This window comes from Lissotriton vulgaris, chromosome 3_1 (assembly GCF_964263255.1).
Source record: "Lissotriton vulgaris chromosome 3_1, aLisVul1.2, whole genome shotgun sequence".
Classification (NCBI taxonomy): domain Eukaryota; kingdom Metazoa; phylum Chordata; class Amphibia; order Caudata; family Salamandridae; genus Lissotriton; species Lissotriton vulgaris.
The window spans coordinates 1,216,362,685-1,216,385,422 of NC_141689.1; the positions used below are offsets into that span (position 1 = coordinate 1,216,362,685).

The window sequence follows — 22,738 nt, forward strand, 5'->3', positions numbered from 1 at the left end:
GATTTCTTACCGTAGAATTACCCCACTGGCGTTAGACTGGATCCGCAAAGTTTTCGTCTGCAGTACCCCTGTGCGCCGGAAGATGGCGTTGTGCGGCTCCGTGTCTGTTGTGGTCACCGAGATGACGTCGGCTAAGCTACTTAGACGCCGCCCTCGCGCTCTGACGTCAGATTTTTTTTTTCTTCCGCGCCAGCTAACGCAGGTCCGGAGAGAGTGGTACCCAAAGTAATTTTTTGACTGTGTTGTTGAGGCTTTTTCTTTTGTTTTTTTCATGTCAATGGACTCCTGGTGTTGTTGGGATGCCCGGTTTCAAGTCTTGCGGGGATTGTCATTGGATGATGTTGGTGACGGACCCGCACTGCATGTGTCTTTACTGCCTTGTGTGCGACCACGACCCAAGTCGTGCCGGGCCAGGGTGCCGAAGACTTTACTGGAACTGGCCCTAAAGTTGCTTGAGGTCTGGCAGTCTGCTCTTCGCCGCTCAAGGTCCCGGTCCCATGGGAGATCGAGGGACCAGTCGCAGAGCCATCACCATCGTTCTTCTGGATCGAAGTCTTCGCACTCTGGGTCAGGTAAGACAAAGCACAAGAAGTTGAAGCGAAATTGCTCAACGACTTCCTCTTGTGCGACGCACCTGAGGGTGCGGGTGGTACCTCCCCGGCGGCTCCGGGCAAGCCTATAGTGTCGCCAACGCACTACCTGCCCATCCCTAGTCCGTTGGCGACTCCAGCCCAGCTGCAGGATTTTCTGTCAGCCATGGCCCGCCTCGTTGGGCTGTCTGGGCCGTCGGCTCACCTTCGGGCCTATGTCGCTCTTCACTGTTGGTGGCTCTGGCATCGCTGTCGGCTGTTGCCCCGGCACCGCAGGGCCCCCAAGGATGAAGGCCTGGATCCCGGCCAAAGCTGAATGACCTTGTTACACCTCCACCGACGACGACCCCCGCGGGCACCACCTCCGACGTCGCCCTTGGCACCGGACGCCACTGCCCCCGTTTTCAGCCTTGACATAGACACGGAGCCGGAACAGCATTGCTCGACGCCGATTCTGACACCAATGAGGCCTTCCATCCATCTTATATTCGGCCTGTCCATCAGCCTTCGGAGGAAGGGGGGGATTGGGAGGGGTCTGAGGACCCTCTCACAGCTCAGTGTGAGTATGACCCAGACTGGGCAGAGGAATTGGGAGATGCCATTCGTCTCAACACCTCTCCTAACCGTGGCATACTCACTCCTCCTACTGTGGCTACGGAAGAGGGTGAAAGTTATGCAGTGGTATTGCGTAGGGCGGCGGTGGCCCTCAACCTCCAACTCCATACCGTGGCCGTCAGGACTAACCTCCTGACAAAAAGTGCATCAGCCGGCGGCTACCTCTGCGGAGCCACTGCTGTCTTTTAAAGAGGCACTTTCTGACGTTCTTTTGGGCACCTTTCCCAGGCCCAACATGGGCTCCTGTGGATAGGGACGTGGCCCGACGTAATCGCCCGGTCCTGGGCGACCACATTTTTCTATCCCAACACCGCACTCCTGAGATGTTGGTTGTCCAAGCATCAACGTCCCGGAGCGCATCCCCTTCCTCACCCCTGACAGGGCTCGCCCCAGGAGGTCGGTTTCCACCTCCAGACTACGGCTGACCTCCTGCATTTGCTGAGGTTCTCCATCAATGTGCCGAAGTCGCACATGATTCCCTCTCAGAAGCTCCTCTTCATCGAGCTGTTCTGGACACGACGCAGTTTGGGTCCTATCCTCCTGAACGGCGAGTCCAGGATATTCAGGCTATGATTCAGATCTTTCGGCCTCTATCTTGGGTTTCGGTCAGGATGGCCATGAGGCTGCTGGTCCTTATGGCCTCCTGCCTCCTGCTGGTCACTCATGCCAGATGGCATATGCTGGCTCTGCAGAGGGACCTGAAGTTCCAGTGGGCGCAGCATCAGGGGAACCTGCCCGATTACATCCAGATCTCGAAGGGCACTGCACAGCAGCTGCAGGCGTGGCTCATGAACAGACATTGAGTCCAGGGCAGATCCCTCTCCCTTCTCCAACCGGACCACACAGTGGCGACGGATGCGTCCCTCCTGGTATGGGGAGGCCACATGGGAGAGGCGGAGATCAGAGGCCTCCGGCGGAGTCCAAGCTCCAAGTCAACCTTCTGGAACTTCGGGCGATCTGACTTACACTGAAGGCATACCTTCCCTCTGTCAAAGGAAAAGTGGTGCTGGTGTTCAGACAACACCCCCGCCATGTGGTACAGCAACAAACAGGGCGTGGTGGGGTCGTGGACCCTATGTCAGGAGACTCTGCGCCTCTGGACATGGCTGGAACAGCAGGGCATTTCCCTGGTGGTTCAACCCCTGGCAGGTTCACTGAACACCAGGGTAGACTAACTCAGCCGTAGGTGCATGATGGATCACGAATGGCGTCTTCACTTGGACGTGGTGCAAGGTGTCTTTCGACAGTGGGGAGATCCTTGGTTAGATTGATTAGCCACAAAAGAGAACGTGCAATGTCAGCAATTCTGTGCGTTGGAATTTCCAAGGCGACACTCGCTAGGCGACGCTTTTCGTTGCAAGTTGAGTTGCGGTCTGTTGTACGCCTTTCCGCCTATACCACTTCTGCCCAGAGTGCTGAAGAAGATCCTGAGCTACTCAGTATGACAATTGATCCCCCGATTCGGCTGCCTCAGCAGGGGACGGTCCTCCACCCGAACCTGTCCAGCCTTCACCTCTTTGCGTGGAGATTGAGCTGCGGCAGTTGATTCCTTTTGACTTGCCTCCTGAAGTCTGTGATGTCATTCTGGCAGCCAGGCGTCCCTCCACTAAATTGGTATACTCCTGCAGGTGGAACAAATTTGTGGCATGGTGCACCGCAAAGGCTGTGGATCCCCTTTCTGCTGTTAATTTCCTTGGCCCAGCAGGGCTCTGCTCTGGGCACTATCGAGGGCTATATTTCGGCCTTTCTCAGGCTCCCTGATCAGCTCTCTTTTAAAGTCCCCTGTTGTAAATAGATTTCTCAAAGGCATTACTCATCTTTTCCTTCCTTAATGCCACAGTAAGACTTTAATCTGGTGGTTCTTACATATCTCCCTTTGAGCCTCTGCACAATTGCCCTCTTCGTCTGCTGTCCTTGAAGCCTGCTTTCCTGGTTGCCATCACCTCTGCCAGGATAGTGAGTATTCAAAATTAATTGCCACTTGTTTTGTGTAATTTTTAACTATTGTATATTGTATTATGGTTTAGGATACATTTTTTGTTATGTGACGATTTTATAAACTAGACTGTATTGTATGTAAATGTCAGATTGATTTAATCTTTTTGTGTGAACTTATTGTTTTTAAACTTGTTATATTAATTAAAAGTGAGATATAATTTTTTTAATATATTTGGTTGAATTTCTTCCTTTTGTGCAATTACCTTCCCCTTGCTTGTTTTATTTTATACACGTGGTCATCTCCGTGTAGGCAGTCCGTATGTACCTGTCTCAATCTGAAGCTATGCGCGCGCGAGCGTTGCCTAATCAAACTGCTAAGCAGCATTGTTTCCCCCGGTGTGTGTGTGTCCCCGGTCTCCCCCGACCCCTCCACCCCTTCCTCTTGCTGTCTTAAAAGGTAGGATGTGAGTGGCCCCCAGACCTCTTTCGGGCTCAACTTCAGGGGCAGTAACTCTGCATACGTATGCGGTTGGTCCTGCCACGTTGTCATGGTAGAGACCCACACCTTAAACTTTGGGGCTCGTCCCCTCCCCCATCTGCACGCCACTTGGCTCTTAGCCAGGAGTAGGCTTAGTGCCAGAAACTTTTTGTGTATGGTCGAGGTGTTGTTGTGTATGAGGCCCAGTAGCGCCACCAGTGGGCATAGTGTGAGCTCCACCCCCAACATGTCCGACAGATCTGCGAATACCTCAATCCAGTATTGGGCCACTCTGGGGCAGGTCCATGCCTGGTGGAAAAAGTCTGCTCCCTCCCTCCCACAGCGGTTGCAGCAATCATTATCTCTGAGGCGGAACTTGTACAGTTTAGCAGGTGTGTAATATAAACGGTGGAGGAATTTGAAGTGAACTAGCCTCAACCTAGAATTACCCGTGACTGCGTTTGTGTGCAGCTAGCCTCCCCATTGCTCGTCCGTCAGTGGTGCATCAAGATCTCCATTCCAATCAGTGCGCGCCTGCAGTGTGGTAGTCAGTGGTGCGTTCTGCACGTGTTCGTAGAGTAGTGATACAACGTGTTGCGGAGCATCTTTTTGCAAGAGTGCGTGGAGAGGTGCAAGAGTATCTGGTTCATCCGGGAAGCTGGGGGTGATCGCGCGGACGCTTTTTCGGAGCCGGGTGTATAGGAAGGTGTCCATAATTGTGGGTGTGAGTTCCCCAAACAATTGGTGTATCGTGTGGAATTGCCCTAGGACGTACAGGTCTCTCCAGGTGCAGTATGTAAGTTTGGTTAACATCTTACGACAGATCTCCTCACAGGTGACCTGCAATCGGGGGTCATTCATCAGTCATCCGCGGCGAATACATGAATTGGTTTCCCATGGTACCAGCGAGGCGTTTCCACGCAGCCGCCGTGCAGTCAACCGTGGACGGGTCTCGTTCTCTCCCCCACGCTCGTTAAGATGTACCCGGGTGCGTGCACAGGCCTCATGTGTCCGTCCTCTACTGCCAGGTGCGCCATATAGGGCGGCGGGTGAAACCAATAGACAGCAAAGTGGCCTTGTGCGCAGTCGTTGTATCGTTCGAAATTAGGGACTTCAAAACCCTCTTGATGATATGGTAGCATCAATGGGGCGAGGCTAATTCTCGCCTGTTTCCCACCCCAGATTAATCGCGTTATAAGTGCTGTGAAAAAATGCCGTCCCGGGCTATATGGAATGTTAGTGAATAAATATAAAAGTTTGGGCAGCAGCACCATTTTGATGAGAGAGATGCGACCCGCCATTGAGAGTGGGAGGCATTTGGTGATGCTATCGGTAATTTTGTCCAGGGCTGTCCCGTAGTTAGCTCAAATCTGGGTGTCTCTCTGCCTGGTTATTCGAATGCCTAAGTATTTCAACTCCTCTACTTCGCAGACGAGATGGTAGTCTAGTTGGTGTGGCTGCGTTTTGTCCGTCAAGGGGAACACTGTGGATTTACCCCAGTTGATTTGTATCCCGGCGATGCAGCCGAATTAAGTGCAATAGGGCAGTGGTCCCCAATTTTTTTGACCTGTGGCTGCCTTGACCAGATTAGCAGTTGGCCGTGGCTCCCCACCATTTTTTTTTTTACAGGTGGGTGGGAGTGTAAGCCCGACCTGAGTACTTCCTGTTGATATTTCATTTTTCAAATTGTTGTCTAATTAATGTTTTACTTTATAAATTGGAAACAGGGTAAAATCGGTAATCGAATCATCATTTTGGCCGGGGGATTAAGCATATTGAGCCACAAAGAGGAGGATATTAATGAATGTCACAAATTTAAACGGAGCACAAACATGTCAATACAGCACATATAACAGAGCTCACACATGCCTGGATGCACCAATGCTGCAAATGCAGCAGACCAGAGACAAGCTGTAGCTGCAAAGGCAGCAAAGCACAAATAATTTCTACAAATACTGACAACACACGCATCCAAGTAGCAAATGCAGCAGAGCACATTTAAGTAATCGCAGCAAACACAAGAGAGCACACACACATACACTACCATTCACACATAAACACATGCAAATGCTGAAAATACAACGCTGCACACACTTACACACCATGATCGTGATAAGCCTTATGTGTAAAACGGATTTCCACATCAGGTGAAGCTAGTGCTTATTTGAGCTGGTGGTTGTATGTGGGGCACACAGGCATACATGTTGGGGGGCGGCACCTATTTTTCCTCATCAGACATGACCCAGTGCAAGAGAGAAAAAAAACCCTAAATGGAAAAACCAAGAGGAAGAGAAAAACAAAACCGCGAGGAAGAAAGCAAGATGAAAAACAGAGCCTGTAAGAGTGAGATAAAGAGGCAAATAGTGTCTGGTTGATGAGAGACATGAGGTGTAATCCAACTGTGGCAGCCTTGGCGTTGAGCATATCAACACCCAAGAGTGCCAGACTCATTATATTTCTAATTGAGCACCTGGGCCCTTCAGCACACCAACACTGGAGTGCAAGCTGACCCTAGCTGCAAGCAGGGCAGCTGCGAAGGTGATGGAAAGGAACGCTGGAGCCTTATTACGTAACCAGGGTAAGGTTTGTGAACTTTGTCTTCCTTTCACTTCCTGACAGAATAACGTGGTTTCTTAAACAGGGAAGAGTGTGATGTCCAGGGGCTCAGGTGTACCACAGAAGGCTCTCTAGACTCTGTCGTGTCCCTGAACCTGGAGAGGAGGGGGGGCGCCATGTTTATCTCACCCTGGCCGGTCCCCTCCCTCCCAGCCCTGTAGTTATCGGAGGGATTAGGAAGGAGCACACATATCCACTCACAGGTATGGCCTGCAGGCGCTGACAGAGGCTGTGTAAGGCTGCCTTATGATTTCCTTAACGAGCTCTGTGGAGCCTCCCTTTTTACTTTAAAAATAATGCTGGTGATACTAATAATTAAATGCCATGCCTATCTTCTGCCCAACATCCGTTTTTTACTTGAACTAGATTTTACACTCGATCTTGGCAGTATTAAAAATCTAATTCAAGTAAAAAACGGATGTTGGGCAGAAGATCGTTGTGACATTTGATGAATAGTAGTATCACCAGCATTATTTTTACCGTAAAAAGGCAGGCTCATCAGAGCTCGTTAAAGAAATCATAAAAGCCAAGCCAAGGCTTTCTCTCAGGCTTCTGGGGTATTATGCCGGGCTTTAAATTTTAAGAGGAAGAGGTAGTGGAGTCGGATGTAAAAGGAAAGGAGCCCAGAGCCCCAATGCACCGAAGGAAGGCATGGAGAGTGGGGAACAGAGATGAGGGAGAGCCAACAGTATCTGCGGAGGCAAGGAAGAAAGCGAGACTGCCCGACTTCAAGTTCAGAGTGGGAACGCTTTGCCAGATGCTGCCCTCTCAGCAATTACAGCCGGAGACAGGACCCCCCAGAGAAGTTACAGATCCCACCACCCTCCTGGAGGAACGGGACTGCACCAGGTGCTTGCTGCGTATGCATAATGCTGAGACTAAGCCTGTGAAAGCGCGTACATACGCACGCACGTATGGCGGCAGTGCGTGGCCCAAACCATATTGCCTGATTATGCAGGTGGCATTTCTTCCCGGTATGTTGTGCTGCGGCTGCGATTTCCCACATCGTGCCGCGGCTTCCCTGGCTACTCATAACTGCGCACCGGGGTGCCGCGGCGCACAGTTTTGTGAACCACAGCAATAGGGGATTGAGATTCTCTTGCGGTTTCTTGACGTAGAGCGTCATGTCGTCCGCATAGAGTGAGATGAGCAGCTGTCGGGCTGGGTAAATCAACGCTCGGTGGTTGTGATGCTGCCTTAGTTTTGCTGCCAAGGGCTCAATGGCCAGAGCAAAGAGGACAGGGGACAGCGGGCATCCCTGGTGAGTCCCTCTATTAATGCTGAAAGGGGGAGATCTGGACCCGTTTAATAACACCACTGCTGTCGGCCGACAGAACAGCAATCCCACACAGTTCAAAAAGCTAAATGGCATTCCCATGCGCTCCAGTATTCCTAGTAAAAAGTCCCATTCCAGCGAGGCAAACGCCTTTGTGGCGTCAAGAAAGCAGCTGCTTCGAAATTGGGATCTATATCCGGCAGCACCGCCTGTAGCGTGCGCAAGTTATGAGACGTTGCACGGTTTGGGACAAACCCGACCTGGTCTGGCAAGACCAGGCGTTCCATCAGGAGGTTAAGGCGTGTAGCGAGGACCTTTGCTAAAATGTTGGTATCACAATTAAGCAACGACAGAGGACGATATGAATCTCATTGCGCTGGGGGTTTGCCAGGTTTAAGTAGGGAGGTTATCAGAGCTTCTCGCATAGTACGGGGCAAGCGCCCCTCTTCCAGCACTGCATAGTAAACTTCTTTCAGGATGAGAGCTAGTAAGGGGCAAAGGCTTTATAAAATTTGATCGTAAGACCGTCCGACCCAGGAGCACGGCCGGATTTCGTCTTCATGATGGCTTCTGTTATTTCGTCCAGTTCTAGCTCTAAATGTAGGAACTTTTGCTGCATGGCTCCCAGCCAGGCTATCGCAGGGTCTCCCAGGTAGGCGTCCAAGTCGATCGGCATGCCCCTATGGGAGGTGTAAAGCGCATTGTAGTGATCCTTGAGGATGCAAAGTTCGTCCGGGAGGTTCGTAAACACAGTGCCTTGTGCATCCTGAAGCTCAGTTACATAGTTAGCGAACCTTGGAGGTCTAATGGCATTCGCCAGTGCCATCCCAGGGCGGTCTCCCTCCCCGTAAATGCGCGCTGTGTGTGGCTTCCCGCGAAATTTACTTTCTCTGTCAGCCACCGTTTCCAATTCGGTCAGCTTGTCCCTCATTTGGGCCTTAACCGCCTGATTGTGTGGGGACCGCTTCAGTGTTTGTTCTAACGTGCGTCGGTCAGATTCGAGCTTCCGAAGGTCACCCCGGAGAGTTTTGAGAATCCCCCCCACCTTTGGCGAGGCACCAGCCGCTCACGGTGACCTTGAAGGCCTCCCATACAGTTGTGACGCTGGACACAGACTTCAAATTACGATCAAAGAATTCCCTAATGTCCTGTTCAAGCTCCGCCTTAAATACAGTATCGCTGAGGTGGGCTGGGTTGAGCCTCCAACTCAAATATGGGGAACAGTCTACGGGGATCTGAAGATCTACGAGCACCGGGGAGGTGTCTGAGAGTGTGTGGGCCAAGTGAGTCGCCTGCGTCAGCCAGTGTGTCATTCCTATCGCCAGGAAAATAGTCTAGGCGCGCCCAAGTGGAGTGGACCGCTGAGTATTGAGTGCCCTGCTTGAGTGTGGGATGTTTGTGTCTCCAGGCATCTAGCAGGCAGTGGTCTCCCACCATATCACTAAGCGTCCGCTGCGTGATTGTGTAGTGTGTCGAGAGGGGGTGTGACCTATCTGCCTGGGGATTTAAAGCTGTATTAAAGTCTCCTCCTAGAATAATGTAAGCGATGCCTAACGTCTGTATCTTACCCCATAATGAAAGCAGGGCATTAGGGTTATTGGTGTTGGGGCCATAATAATTTGCGAAGAGGACGGTGTGTGAATGAAGTCGCCCACATACTATGCAGAATCTGCCCTCCACATCTGAGTCCATCCCCTTTGGTGTGAATTCCACTCCCCGTTTGATCAATATGGCCACCCCCCTGGAGTAGGTGGAGTGAAAGGCAAATCCGCGGTACGATGCCCATAGAGATGCAAATTGAGGGGTGCCCCTGGGTGCCAGATAAGTCTCTTGCAGGAGAGCCCTTGTCACCCCATGTCGATCTAGGTAGCCTAGTGTCTGCCTACATTTCCTGGGATCATTAAGGCCACGGACGTTCCACAACGCCACTTTGATGTGTCTAAGTACCTGTGCGTCACCTGTCGCCCCCATGTCGCTGTGTGATGGCACTTATGTAATGACAAGCATTCAGATTATCCTCGGTATCTAGCAATCCAGTAGCTAGGACAAAAGTAACTCGTTCCCCCAACTTGCCAAGTGCCTCCCCCCCTGGCATCCCCAACTTGCCAGTCGCAGGACCTTTCACTTCCCCAATGAGCAACTCTTCGGGATATTCGTGTGTCCATAATGATTTGTAAAGTCTCTGCCAGTCCCAATCCCGACCTCCCCGCACCTGCCCTGTTCCCTCCCACGCCGACATCCCAAACTTGCCGGGTATGCAATTCCCCTCTCCAGTAGAATCTCCAACAGTCTACAGAGTTCTCCCTCTTTCTAGAGGAAAGTTTGGGGTATGCCCTCGTATGCGGAGACGCCAGGGGCCCACGACACTCCATCTCACCTCCCATGTTTTACCCGCCTACAGCCACGCTCTGTGAACCGGCCGTTGCAGCGGGACGGGGGTGAGTGTTCGGGCACCTTACGGATTTGCAGGAGGCAGCAAAACGCAAAAGAACAAAAAAAGGGGGGAATGTAGCATTGATACATCACCGTTTCGGAGGCAGTGTAAAATGTTCATCCGGTCCACCTGTCTGCAAGGTGAGCATACGTTTCAGAGTTCAGTCCTGATTTTACGCCGGCAATAGGGATCTAGAGCGACGTCGTTCCTCCGCTTCTCGGGACGCAGCTCGGCGATGCCTTTTGAGGTAGCCTTGTACCTGCTGAGGGTGTGATCTTTAGTTTTGCCGGGTAGAGCATAGCATACTAAATATTCTGCGCAAGTAATTTTTTCTTGACTGCTGCGTACTTGCGCCTTGCCTCTTGAACGTTCTGTGTAAAGTCCGGAAAGAAGGCCAGTGTGGTATTTTCATATCTTACTTGCTTCATTTCCCGCGCTAGTCTTAAAACAGTGTCTCTATCCCTGTAGTTAAGGAAGTGGGCTATGATTGGCTGAGGTGGTGCTCCCGGTGGTGGGCACGTGGCCAGCGATCGGTGCGCTCTTTCTATCGTCAGGTGGGCAGAGAAGGCCTCTCTTCCGAATAGGTCTGAAGTTAGTTTTTCTATGAAGTCCTCCATCCTGCCAGTGTTGGTGGATTCCGCCAGGCCAAGAATACGGACATTATTCCGGAGGAAACGCGCCTCCAAATCTTCCTTCTTTTCATCTATCACCTTCAGCAGTTTATCCATTTGGAGCACTTGGGTATTTGCCGTCGCCGCCCCGTCCTCCAGTTCCGACACTCTAATTTCGGCACTCTAGTTTCGGCGTCCTTTAGGCTGTGATTATGTTGTTCCAGTTTGTGCGCTACGGAGTCCATTCTGGTGTTCATCGCGTCCATCTTGGCGTCTATGGCGGTGAGACTCTGCCTCATGCCAGCAGGATCGCCTTCCAGTCCTCATCAGGTTGCTCCGCTGGCCCAGTGTCTCTGCTTTCAGCTGATTCGGACCTCTGCCCTTTCCTGGGGTCAAAAGAGAGCTTGGCATCATTGCGCCCCATTTCGGCCCCTCCGGCGCGTTGTCCTGACTCCGCGAGAGCACCAATCCGTATCAATCTCCCAGCAGGGCGTGATGGTGGATGATGCGGTGCAACGGTGGCAGGTACCGTGCTATGTATGCCCTCTTTGTGCTCGTGTCACCTCAAGAAGCGATGCTCCAGATCTTCTGTTACACAAGCAGGGCCGAGCCTCGTTTGTCCCCCACCTTACCTTCAAGGGGGGGGGGGCGGTCCCCATAGCGATCAAGTACACTTTCCGTCGATTGGCCAGGCTTCGTATGTGCGTGAGACCAGCTCTTCTCGTCCTCTTCCTCCCTCGCTCTCTGGCCTTGGTCCCAGTACGGTAGATCTTGTAGTGCTACGTAGTTACGGTGTGACAATTGCAGCAGGGCCTGGTAACTTCTTTGGTCAGGGGCCTGTAGTGGCACTCCCGGGGGCAGGTGTCAGTCTTATGCTGGTAACGCTGGCGTATTTTATGTGCTTTGCCCTGCTGCGCTTTCACCTTTCAAAATGGCGCTTGCTAGCCGCAGCGGTCGTTATGGCGCACTTATTGGGATGATGTCGGCTGTGTAGCGGCCTTCGCCAGTGCTCTGGGAAAACAGAGTGGTGGGGTGCACGATGCAGTGGTGGCGGGCGCTGTGTTATGTATGTCCTCCACGTGTTCGTGTCACTCCAAGCAATGGCGCTCTGGGTCTTCCGTTGCACCAGTGGAGGCTGAGCCTGTTTGGGCCCCACTTCGCACCCAGATGGGGTCTCCGCAGCGATCAAGTGCACCTCCTGTTTGTTGGTCAGGGTGCGGATGTGCGGCGGCCCAGTTATTCTCGCCCTGTAGCTCTATGCGGTTGCGATATTGTGATTACAGCAGGGCCTGGCAGTTTCTCTCGGGGCAGGGGCCTGCAGTACCATTCAGGCGTAGCGCAGCCCTGTAACGTTTCACTGGCGTCTATTAGGCGCTGCTCCTTTTTGCAATGTCACCGGTCGCAATGGCGCTTGCCGCCCATCGCGGTCGTTATGGCGCAATTTATAGGGAGATCTCGGCCTCGTAGGCAGCAGCCGCCGCTAGCGCTCTGGGGAAGCAGCGTGATTTAGCGCGCGGGGGCGTCTCTCCTCACCGTTGTGTGGTAGTCCTCCAGGCCCTCGGCTCGTTTATGGTGCAGCTGCGTAGGGGAAGGTTTTTCATCCCCCCCCCCCACTGTTTTCTGGCCACAATCGTGGATGTATTTCACGTATGGCTTCTCTCCAGCCGCAAGCACGTTATACTCCCCCAGTCACGGGGTGGGTAACTGGGGCGTTCTCACCGGTCCGACGTCCGTGCCTCTGCTCCGGTAGGCCTGCTGCTCCGCCGCTCCAGCGTTTTCTGAACCGCTCTCGGCCCAGATTTCCGCGGCCGAGCACTCCGGCTAGCACTATGTTCGGGCGGCCAGAGTTAGTTCCTTCTAGGCAGAATTCAGTCCGCTCTCCGAATCTGCATGATACAACAAGTAATGTGCCTCAGGATGGGGATGATGTTTAGAAAAGCACCCGAACTGGCGAGAGTCTCGCTAGTGTGCGGCCATCTTGGTCGTGCGCCCTCTAGCGCCCCATCCTAAGTTAATCCTTCTACAGCCATTATAAACTTCGTTATCGGATTGTCCTCTGGCGTCTTAGGTGTTGGTTGACAATACCGCTAGCTGCTGCCCTATTGCTATAAATGCTGTAAAATCTACATAGATTGATAGATCAGGCTTTATGGCTCCATCTAAATCAGTAATTCTCTCACCTCATGCTATTTGCTATATATTTTGTCATTCCGCCTCCTACGGAGTGTTTGTAGTGAAATCTCTGATCAACTCTTTTAAGTCCCAAAAATGTTATTTTATTTGCTCATTCATGGATACACTGTATACAGAAAGCAGCTGTTTTGTTTTGCTTCTTGCAGCAGCATATTTTATCATTTTGGTTGATTCAAAAATGCAATCCAGATGCCCTGGCTTTTTCAGTGTTTAATACAATCAATTTAAAAATGCCGCTCCCGCTAATTGGGGTATTATACAGACCATATTTCATTCAAATTTTCTTAGCATTTACGTTTTTTCCAGTATGGCATTAATAGTGTGGTGCTAGTATATGCACAGTGTATTTTCCCTTTCAAATTTGACTCTATCGTACGTTTTTATACACGTTTTCTTGGCAGGTGCCGTTCTGTGGAGTTGGATTTAAACCAAGCTCACTTGGACAATGGTCAAAAGAAAAAGAGCACCAAGGTTTTTGGAAGCCTTGAAAGAGGTCTGGATAAAATGCTGATGATGCTCACTCCAAGCAAAAGGAAAGGGTCATCTAGAGACGGACCAAGAAAATTAAAGGTGAGATGTCGCTCAGTTGTTTACTATTCCGTTCTTGACATGGTCATTGAACTGGTGAAGGGTCTATCGTGCTTGTGGGCGTGTCGTGCAGTGAAGTATCCCAGAGTGTTTTTTGCAATGTAAGAAAGTGTTCTTGTTTTTGGGCCTTTGATCGCCAACTTTCTGGCATTAAAAATCAACCTTTTTAGATAAGCTCAAAATATGCAATCTGGATTTTAAATCCGGACATTAGCTCCTGATGGACTGAAACATATATACTTTGATATGGGACTGTCGCACAAGGTTATATTTTTCTCCCTCATACGGGTGAACACCAAAGAATACTAGAGACTGGTTGGAAGAGTTGCTTGCCGACCTATAACCTGTGGTTGGGTGATGTATTTTGGCTGGGATAATAAAAAGGTGAACGAGAAGTTCATACATTCTCTGAGGCAAACCGCCTTAGTTTCAGAAAATTTAGTGGTGGGAGATTTGCGGGGTGGGACTCTTGAAAATGAATCAGCTGTTTAATAGATGGCATACATTGAAGACACCATTGCTAGAACATTATCAAGGAGGCATCTGGTAGTCAACAGGCCGTGGTTGTGTATGAATAAACAACTAGGATAATTGTTACTTCTGATGAATACTTCTGACCACAGATTTCTCACCTGTGTAATATTATTAAGCCACCAGACTGCATCCATAAACTTTTCATAGCAGTGCTCCTGCGTTCGTTAGATGGTGCAGTGCAGCTCGGTGTTGGCTTTGTTCCACCTGAAAGGGACGTAGTGGAGCTGCATAGAAGTGCCACTCCTGCACACAGATGTCTGTTCCTTTCTTTCCATGCCTTTGAACGTTGCTCTGGAACTCCACTCCCTCTTTTGTCATTATTCAATGATTTCTCAGTTGAAATCCAATGTAGAAGGAAACAATGGCCCCCACATAAAACTACAGCTTTCAAACCCTGCTGTGACTGTTGAAAACAAATGTCTTTAACGGAACGACGCAAGGTGTGCCTTTGGTATTTGAGCTTGGGGGCACAACTCCGATTCACGCATATACTGTGCCCTCATGCACCCAAAGGAAATCTGGGACCATGAGGCAAAGCAATATGTCGCTGAACATAGGAAGAAGTCCCAGACCTGGTGTAAGTTCAGCTCCCTCAAGTCGAGGACGTGGACCCGCTTCCAAGGCCGATGTAGGCAAAAGGTCAAAGTCATCCAGGAAGATAAAGTCCAAAGGCGAAGTGGGACTATACCCCATGCCACTTCTCCCTATCTAAAGAAAAGTCGCAATCTAAAGAGGTCACAAGGGCATCAAGGTGTCACTCTATCTCAATCCTGATGTTACCCAATGTCCCCCAAGTTCCCCGGCCATCTCAGATGCCACAGCAAGTTATGCTGTGCATTTTTTGGCGGTCTTCTAGCTGTCTGGCGTGCTCCCACTCCCAAGTTGAGGGCATGAACCCGCTGCTGCGATATGTCTTTGTGGTCAAAATCAAGGAGGAAAACTAAGAAGGCAAAGCAGGACTGTAGGCCATCCTCCCACTCTGAATCTAAAGAAAAGTTGCAAGGGCATTGAGGTGCCACTTTATCTCTCCCCCGTCCTCGATTGAGGAGCGTATTCCAAAATTGATCCCAATGTGCCCTGCGCTCTCCGGGGGATTGGCGACTCTGCAGCAGATTGAGGCCTTTAAGAAAGCCTTGCTGTCTGTTTCTGTGCAGTTCTAGCTCCCTCTTGTGTCATTCAACCCCAAAGTTCCGCAAGGGCCTCCAGTCAGGTTACAGCTGGCCAAACCGTCCTGCCATCTGAGTCACTGGAACCATCTCTGCTGCTTCAGACTCCAGTGCCGATTCCACTCTGGCTCCAAGACCTGTACCGGTCCCTCTTTAAATGACTCCAGTACCAATGCTGCTGGAGGGGGGAGGGACAGAAGGTGGGAATCCAGTGCCATCCCTGATGTCAGGCCCTTAGCTGAATCCTTCTCTAACCCTGACTGAGATCACGCTCCAGCTCAACCGGTTACTGTATAGCCTGATTTTGACAATATACCTCTGCTACCACTGTCTGACTTTGACAAGAGTTTAATTTCTTGCAGAGAGGATAATGATGAAGAAGCTGATGACCTAACCCGTGCCTATTTGTTTTGCCCCCAACCCCACCGCCACCTCCACAATTCTAAAAATCAACAGTCATACATAAATAACTTGTATTCAACAAATTTACACAAATTTATATGTAGTAAAACAGTGGCGAAAAATACAAGACATCGACGCGCGTTTCGGCGTTATCAACAGAACGCCTTCATCAGGAGCCACAATCAATCTGTAAAACATATGCAGAATAAATTAAAAACATGAAAGGGACATAAAAGAACTCCCAACATTCAATTCATTATACATATTTAAACTGTGCTTACATAACAAAAACTCCCTATAGAATGCAGCTGAACCATATAGCTACATAATGTATACATTAAAGATTTTACATTTGAGCAGTGGCTATGTATTTGGACAATGGGAATCAAGGAATGAAGATTCAGGGAAGTTGGAATTCTAAAGAATATCTAATGTAGTAACTATACCCATCAGAATATTCATAATTTTGCGGATCATGTAGCGTGATGGCTGAAAAATAGAAAGTGCATGAGTATATCGGCTGAAATCCATATCTTACCTAGGAGAAACACGGGATGAGTGTTCTCTAATTATTCCTTGTAGATATATCAACACCTATCCTCTCGGTGGAACTACACTTCACCTGGCTTACTGTCTAGGCTGAAATAAATATAAAACATACATTATAATGGTCTAATACCCTAAATAAACCTCTCGATTTTTTACTCTGATTTGACCTATGATAAGGCATCATAATTCAACCAAGTTATTTTTAGCTCTCCTTTGACCTATGGTAGAGCATCATAATCTCATACAGTTAAGAGGGTCTTGTCAACTAATAGTCAAAAAGTCAAGTTCTAGCCTATGAGTGTGACTTACCATAAAGAGTCTTGTCAGATGAACAAGATTATCAGTATGAGAAAGCCGTATTCAAGTTGGCTGCTAATTTCCTGCACTTTGTATCACGATGCTGAAAGTAAAGCGTTGAAGGCCATTGATTATCAATCTATCCATGTGTGATAAAGTTGTGGCTTCATATCAGATATCTGACATCACACACGAAAAAAATCCTAATATGCATATTTTTGTTTAACATTGCGGGTTTGTTATAATATATTCACCATACCCAGTCTTACATCTCACATGATAGAGGTCAGTTGCCGAGTACATTAATGCTTATGGGAAAGCGAGCGTGTGTTTTCTCACTTCACGTGAAAACAAATAATCATTTAACTCGGAGTACGTCAGTTTATAAATTTCCCCTTGATTGAAAAGTTCACCGTTAAACCAGCATAAATGTATGTTCGCTTACCCCAGGTAGATAAAGGGCGAACAGTTACATCAACCCGTGGGAGCTTCAATTAAGGTATGTACAGGCTCCTCACAGCCGTTGGAAAATATAGCCACACTGTTGGGAAAGCATCCGTGGAGAAATATATAATTTTTTAGTGCTGGAAAAAATAGAATAAAATAAACAATGCCTATTAATAAAGGTTCGTTATTTCCTATTTCGATATACTAGCATCAATGCATGTTCGCTTACCCTAAGAAGATAAAGGGCGAGCAGTTATATCAACCTGTGGGAGCTTCAATTACGATATATATAGGCTCCTCACAGCCGTTGGAAAATACAGCCGCGCTGTTGGGAAAACCGATAAAATATTGCCCATTATTCAAGATTGCATTAAGACGCACATTCCACGGTGAGAGTCAAGCTAGGAAGTGCGGCGCACTTACCCAAAAGACGGTGAAGGTTGAGCCATGTCATCAACCAGGGAGAACAGTTACATCGACCCGTCGGAGCTTAAATCAAGATATATATTGGCTCCCACAGCCGTTGGAAAATACAGCCGCGCTGTAGGGGAATCCGATAAAGAAATGCCCATTATTCAAAATTGCCTTAAGGCGTACATGGCATGGTAAGAAGCAGGCTCGGAAATGCCGCGCGCTTACCTAGAGACGGTGAAGGTTGAGCCGTGTCATCAACCCGCGGGAGCCGTGTTCACAATCTAAACCGGCGTCCCGCAGCCGTTGGAAGTGGTGAGTAACCCAGCCGGCTCAGAGAGGCACGTTTAAAAAGCCGGAAGCTACTTGATTACTGCTGACGCAATGGCCATCACAATGGTATCTTAAAGGGAAAGTTACACCTTCAGAGTGATATCTTAAAAAGAAAATAACGCCGGGTTCGATATATGCTCAGATGAATTACATAAAAATATTTAATTGTGCCATATTATTAAAGAAAGTAACGCCGGGTTCGATATATGCTCAGATGAATTGCATAAAAAATATTTAATTGTGCCATATTATTTCCGAATGATATCCATACATTTAAATAAAGTATGGAGAGAGAAGCTATACTAATGTCGGACAATGTTCTAATGATGAGAAACTTAGGTATGAAAGCTGTCCATCGAAAGGTGGAGATTCTCAGTGTAGTACATCTCACTGATTAGCTACACTTCACTTGGATTTACATGCAAAAGAAGGGAGGTTTGGGGGGAAAAATAAATAAAATGAAGAAAGATCTCTGCAATTGATTTAGTTCAAGAAGAAAAAGTTAATGCTTGGGAATCTGGGACATGCGTGGAGAACATAATGTGTCTCTTGCCCATTCAAAGGTTCTTGAGTGCCGGAATACAGGAACCAGAGGAACGTTCACGGCTATAATATTTATTCTAAACCGGGCAGATGGCATTCTCCCAGGGGATTTCATTATTTAATCCCCTTTTGTGCGTGTCTAGAACAAAAATCCAAAAAACCTCACGTTTTTTGCGAATGGTGCATCCTCCTTTGTTGTCTGCAGTTTTGATTTTTTCTAGAACACGCCAATGTATTTCGTCAGATGTATGTTGCAGTTCCAAAAAATGTTTCACTAAAGGCGCATTCAGTTTTTGGGTCTTAATGGCAGATCGGTGCTCCGTTAGTCGTGTTTGGGCCGATCTGCATGTTTCACCGACATACCCCAAACCACATGGGCAGCTGATGAAATAAACCACATTGGTGGTTTTGCAGTTCCAAAGGTCGGTTGCTTTAAAGGTGGAACCATTGTGGGTGAATGTCTCTCCTCCTATGATGTTCTTACAAGATTTGCACGAAGAGCACGGGACCGTGCCGCGTACTGGTAGGTTCGTCAGGATTGATCTCGGAGTGTGGTTGCCATTCGGTAACCTAGGGCTACATTTAGAATGGACAATTTTGTCCTTCAAATTCCGATTTCTCCTATGCGCGAACAAAGGTTTTGCTAGGGTAGAGGTGGAGGACGGATTGCAATTCAGAATGTGCCAATTCGCATTGACAATCTGCCTAATACGCTCATTCATTGTTGAATGGGTAGTTACACACACGATGCGATCGTTAGTTGGTTTCTCTTTAGGGGCAAGTAACGCGTCTCGGTCAAAGAACCGAGCGCGTTTATAGGAGTCTCTTATCAGCCTGTGCGGATATCCTCGATCACGAAATTTGTTTCGCATAATTGCTGCCTGTTTATCGTAATCTGACAGGTTGGAGCAGTTCCTCCGGACCCTCAGAAATTGGGAGAAAGGAATGCTTTCTCGTTGGCATTTGGGGTGAAAACTACTGAAATGCAGTAGGGTGTTACGAGCTGTCTCTTTCACAAATAAGTCTACCTCTAACTTTTTGTCCATAACTCTAATCAGAAGGTCCAGAAATTCGACTTGAGTTTCATCATAATGTGCGGTAAATTTGAGATTGCTGTTGGTGAGATTGATCCATTCTAGAAACTCAAGAAGAGCGTCTTTCCCATTGGTCCAGATAAAGAAGATGTCATCAATATATCTGGACCAATGGGAAATAGACTCAAAAAAGGGCGCAATTTCATTGTCTATGAAACGCTCCTCAAAGTAGGACATATATATATTAGCTATTGAAGGGGCAACTGAGGCTCCCATGCTTACACCTCTCAATTGGCGGTAGATGTTATCACCAAATTCAAAGACGTTCTCAGTGAGCACTATAAACAGACAATCTATCAGAAATTTTTTTGGACAGGCGATATTATGTTTTTCTATAAACCAGTCTGTTGCTCTAATAGCTTCATCTATTGGTATATTACTGTACAAGGATTCGATATCTAGGGTTACTAGAATATCTCTCCCTGGTACGATGTCTAAGTTTTCCACTGTGTTGATCATGTGACATGTATCCTTCACATAAGATTTGATCTTGGGGATATGAGGTCTTAAAAAATGGTCAACAAATTTGGAGAGGGGTTCTGTGGGGGTACCAATAGTTGACACTATCGGTCTATATGGAGGGTTTTCCAAGTTTTTGTGTATTTTCGGGAGACCGTAAATACATGCAGTTTTAAATTTATTGGTATTGAGAAATTCATGATCTTTAGCAGTAATGACCAGATACATCCGCCCCACCCTTGCCCTGTCAGACCATCACATTGCCTGATTAATCACCTCTGCCCTGCACCTGGCTCCCACTGAGACAGGAAATTCAATGCTGGTAGGCAAGATGAACTGAGCGATCAAGCCAGCAGAGATGTATCGGTGGGGCGGCATGGCTGCAGCGCCAACCCTGCGTCAGAGGGTCAAACTGAAGGGATGCGTAGACAGCCAGACTAGGTTCTGGTGCAGATTTCCTCCCTCTGTGATCTCCCCTGCCTTCATAGCCTCTCACATCTTTGACATCAGTGACTTCTCAACCATTCGCTGACCTCTGGTGCCCCTTTGCTGCTGTTCACCTTGTCTATTAAACATGTCTACCAACCAACCGCAGCTTAAATGTAGAGGCCTCCTAGCCCTTACAACATCAGAATGCTCAGAAGTAACGACCAGGTCGCTGCAAGGTTAAAGCATAGGGGAATGCTTCATTTACACGCGCAATCAACTCTGACAGAGAGGGGCCCAGGAACCAGCGGGTGTTGTTTGAAAACCAAATCTGCCTCTGCAAGCATGTCCTGTGTCCCCAGTGTCCCCTATGCTAACTCCAACTGGACTCCTCGTTCATTACTTACAAACCGCTCATGGTCGATTTGCCACATGTGGCAAAAGTGTAGAATCGCTAAAGAGAACAGAATACTTCTTGTTTAAAAACACTACACTGGCTGCCAATATGTACGCGGGCACAGTTCAAGCTTCTCTGTCACACATAAAGGTATTTGCATGACTCCGGCCAACTGCTCCTTAGAAATAGGATCGAATTTTGTCAACCTACAAGAAATGTAAGATCATCCAGCCTGACCTTAGCTCACGTTATAAAGATCAGGAAGGCCAGAGCGGGTGGCCCCTCTTTTACTTTTATGGCAGCCACTCCCTTAAACTTGCTCCCCTGGACATTCGATGCACTGAGGACTATTTCATATCCAGGAAAAAGCTGAAGACATGGCTCTTCCCTGACTAATGTAGTTTTGACTTCCATGTTTACTTAAGCTGAAATCAAATGAAGGTTACTAGCGCCATGATATTCCTGTGGAGATATATGTCTGCACTCTATGAAAAACGTAAAAGAAATAGCAGCCTGGACCAGCCCCCGGAATCGTCCTCCTATCCAAGTGAGAGGCACAGGACTCGTTCCTGCACACGGCTGCGTGGGGTGGTCCAACGTGCGTACGGCCTTAACGAAGGGCTAACATTTCTCCCCTAAAATTCACACTATCCACACCAAAGCATGGAAGGGGAACTGTCGCCGAAATCTACTCCAATCATCTCACTTCTCATATTGTTCAACCTCAATCAGTAAGCATAAAGGCAAACGGCGCAACGGATTTAACTATGGCAGAGGTAACCTCTGAGTAACCTTTTACCACAACATGAATCACAAATCGAAAAACGTTGAAGCCCACGCCAAAGCCTTTCAGAGTATTCGATGCAATAAAGTACGAACCCCCTGGGGCACCTCAATCCGCTCACATCATTTATCAGTGCTTCCTAAGATGCAAAGGCCAAAGCTCTGTTATGGCCGTCATCCAAAATAATAATAGAGCTTAAAGTTGACCTTTTACAGTCATCGGCCCTCTTTGTAGCAGATCTGAGCACCAAGCTGTATTCTATAGAAGCTAAAATCCAGGGAGAGGCAGAAGGAGGGTGGTGCCTCCATCATTGTCAAAATGTAGTTACTCCCAGAACTTCTATCTTATCTGGTCGTCACCGACAGAAGTGCATCCGGAACATCCATAAACAAGAACCCAGCAGTAAATCCAGAATGTACGGAAGGGAAAAAACTCTAGGTCGAACAACTTTACATTGAGGGCATGGAAAGGCTTTCAAGAAGAACAGAGGAAATGCAATCACAAGCTATCCTTGAACCAACAATATACTAACTCCGACAGCAGTACATACAACATCACTCTGCTAGCTGAAGGTGAAAACAAGCAGGTAGATTTATCTCCAACCCAGACCACCCAGCTACTCTCTCGGAGAGCAAAGACTTAGAAAACCTCTTAAGAAAAGCCCATTAGCTTAAAAAAGTTTTACGTAGTCTAACGTTAAATGGCACAAACCTCTCAAATCGTGAGTTAAGTTCAAAACAATCTTTCTGTATCCAATATTTGGCCCCAGGTAGGGCCCAGTGAACAACCCGGGAGCCATTCCATCAAGGAATGGGGCAAAAAAGAGCGAGGGAGTGACCCACCAACCAAGGGACTGGGTACTGATTGCAATCAACAAAGGAGAGGTTCCTTGGGAAATAAAAACTTTTCGCAGTGGTAATACACCAATTAAAACACCCTTCATTCACTCCAGTGTCGGAGATCAGAGCACTCCTGAACTAAACATAGCAGAAAATATATTAATTAAAATCTAGCAAAAAATAACTGATGGTGGGAAACTATACGTTGTCTCTTATTCAAGTATTATCAACATGAAAACAATAGACAAAAACATCAGAATTTTATCACATTCTTGTCATATAAAGTGTTCTAAAAAACATTTAAAGCAGATTTTCAGTTATAGTCTACTTCAACAAATTCCTCTAGGACATAGAACTGTTGCTGAACTCTAAACTGATTGTCTATGAAAACCACAATTTGTCCTCATAAAATAATCCTAATTGATGCCCAAATGCATATAACAAGTTCCTGTATTTTAAAAAAAGGAATATTGTAACAAATTATCTGTTAAAATTTATAAGAACATGTTCCCTATCTTGGGTATCTGAACTCGTGTTTTACTATAAGCTAAATGTTAAATTAAAAACCACAAATTGTCCTCATTAAATAATGCGGATCAATGCACAGAATGCACGTGACAGATTCCAACCTTCGACAGCGCTCACTCAGACATACATTCCTCATATTCCTGTGATCTCTACATGGGACCACCCAACTCTCAACCAAATTGAATCTTTA

The 22,738-nt window shown here is 47.9% G+C and overlaps 1 protein-coding gene across 1 annotated transcript in view; it reads left to right on the forward strand.

Moving 5' to 3' along the window:
• Window positions 1–22,738, forward strand: part of MELK (maternal embryonic leucine zipper kinase) — a 350,951-nt gene that overhangs the window by 287,668 nt on the left and 40,545 nt on the right. Inside the window, exon 16 of the mRNA XM_086961674.1 lies at window positions 13,153–13,321. Coding sequence (XP_086817800.1) covers window positions 13,153–13,321 — 169 coding nt within the window. The remainder of the gene's footprint in view (window positions 1–13,152; window positions 13,322–22,738) is intronic.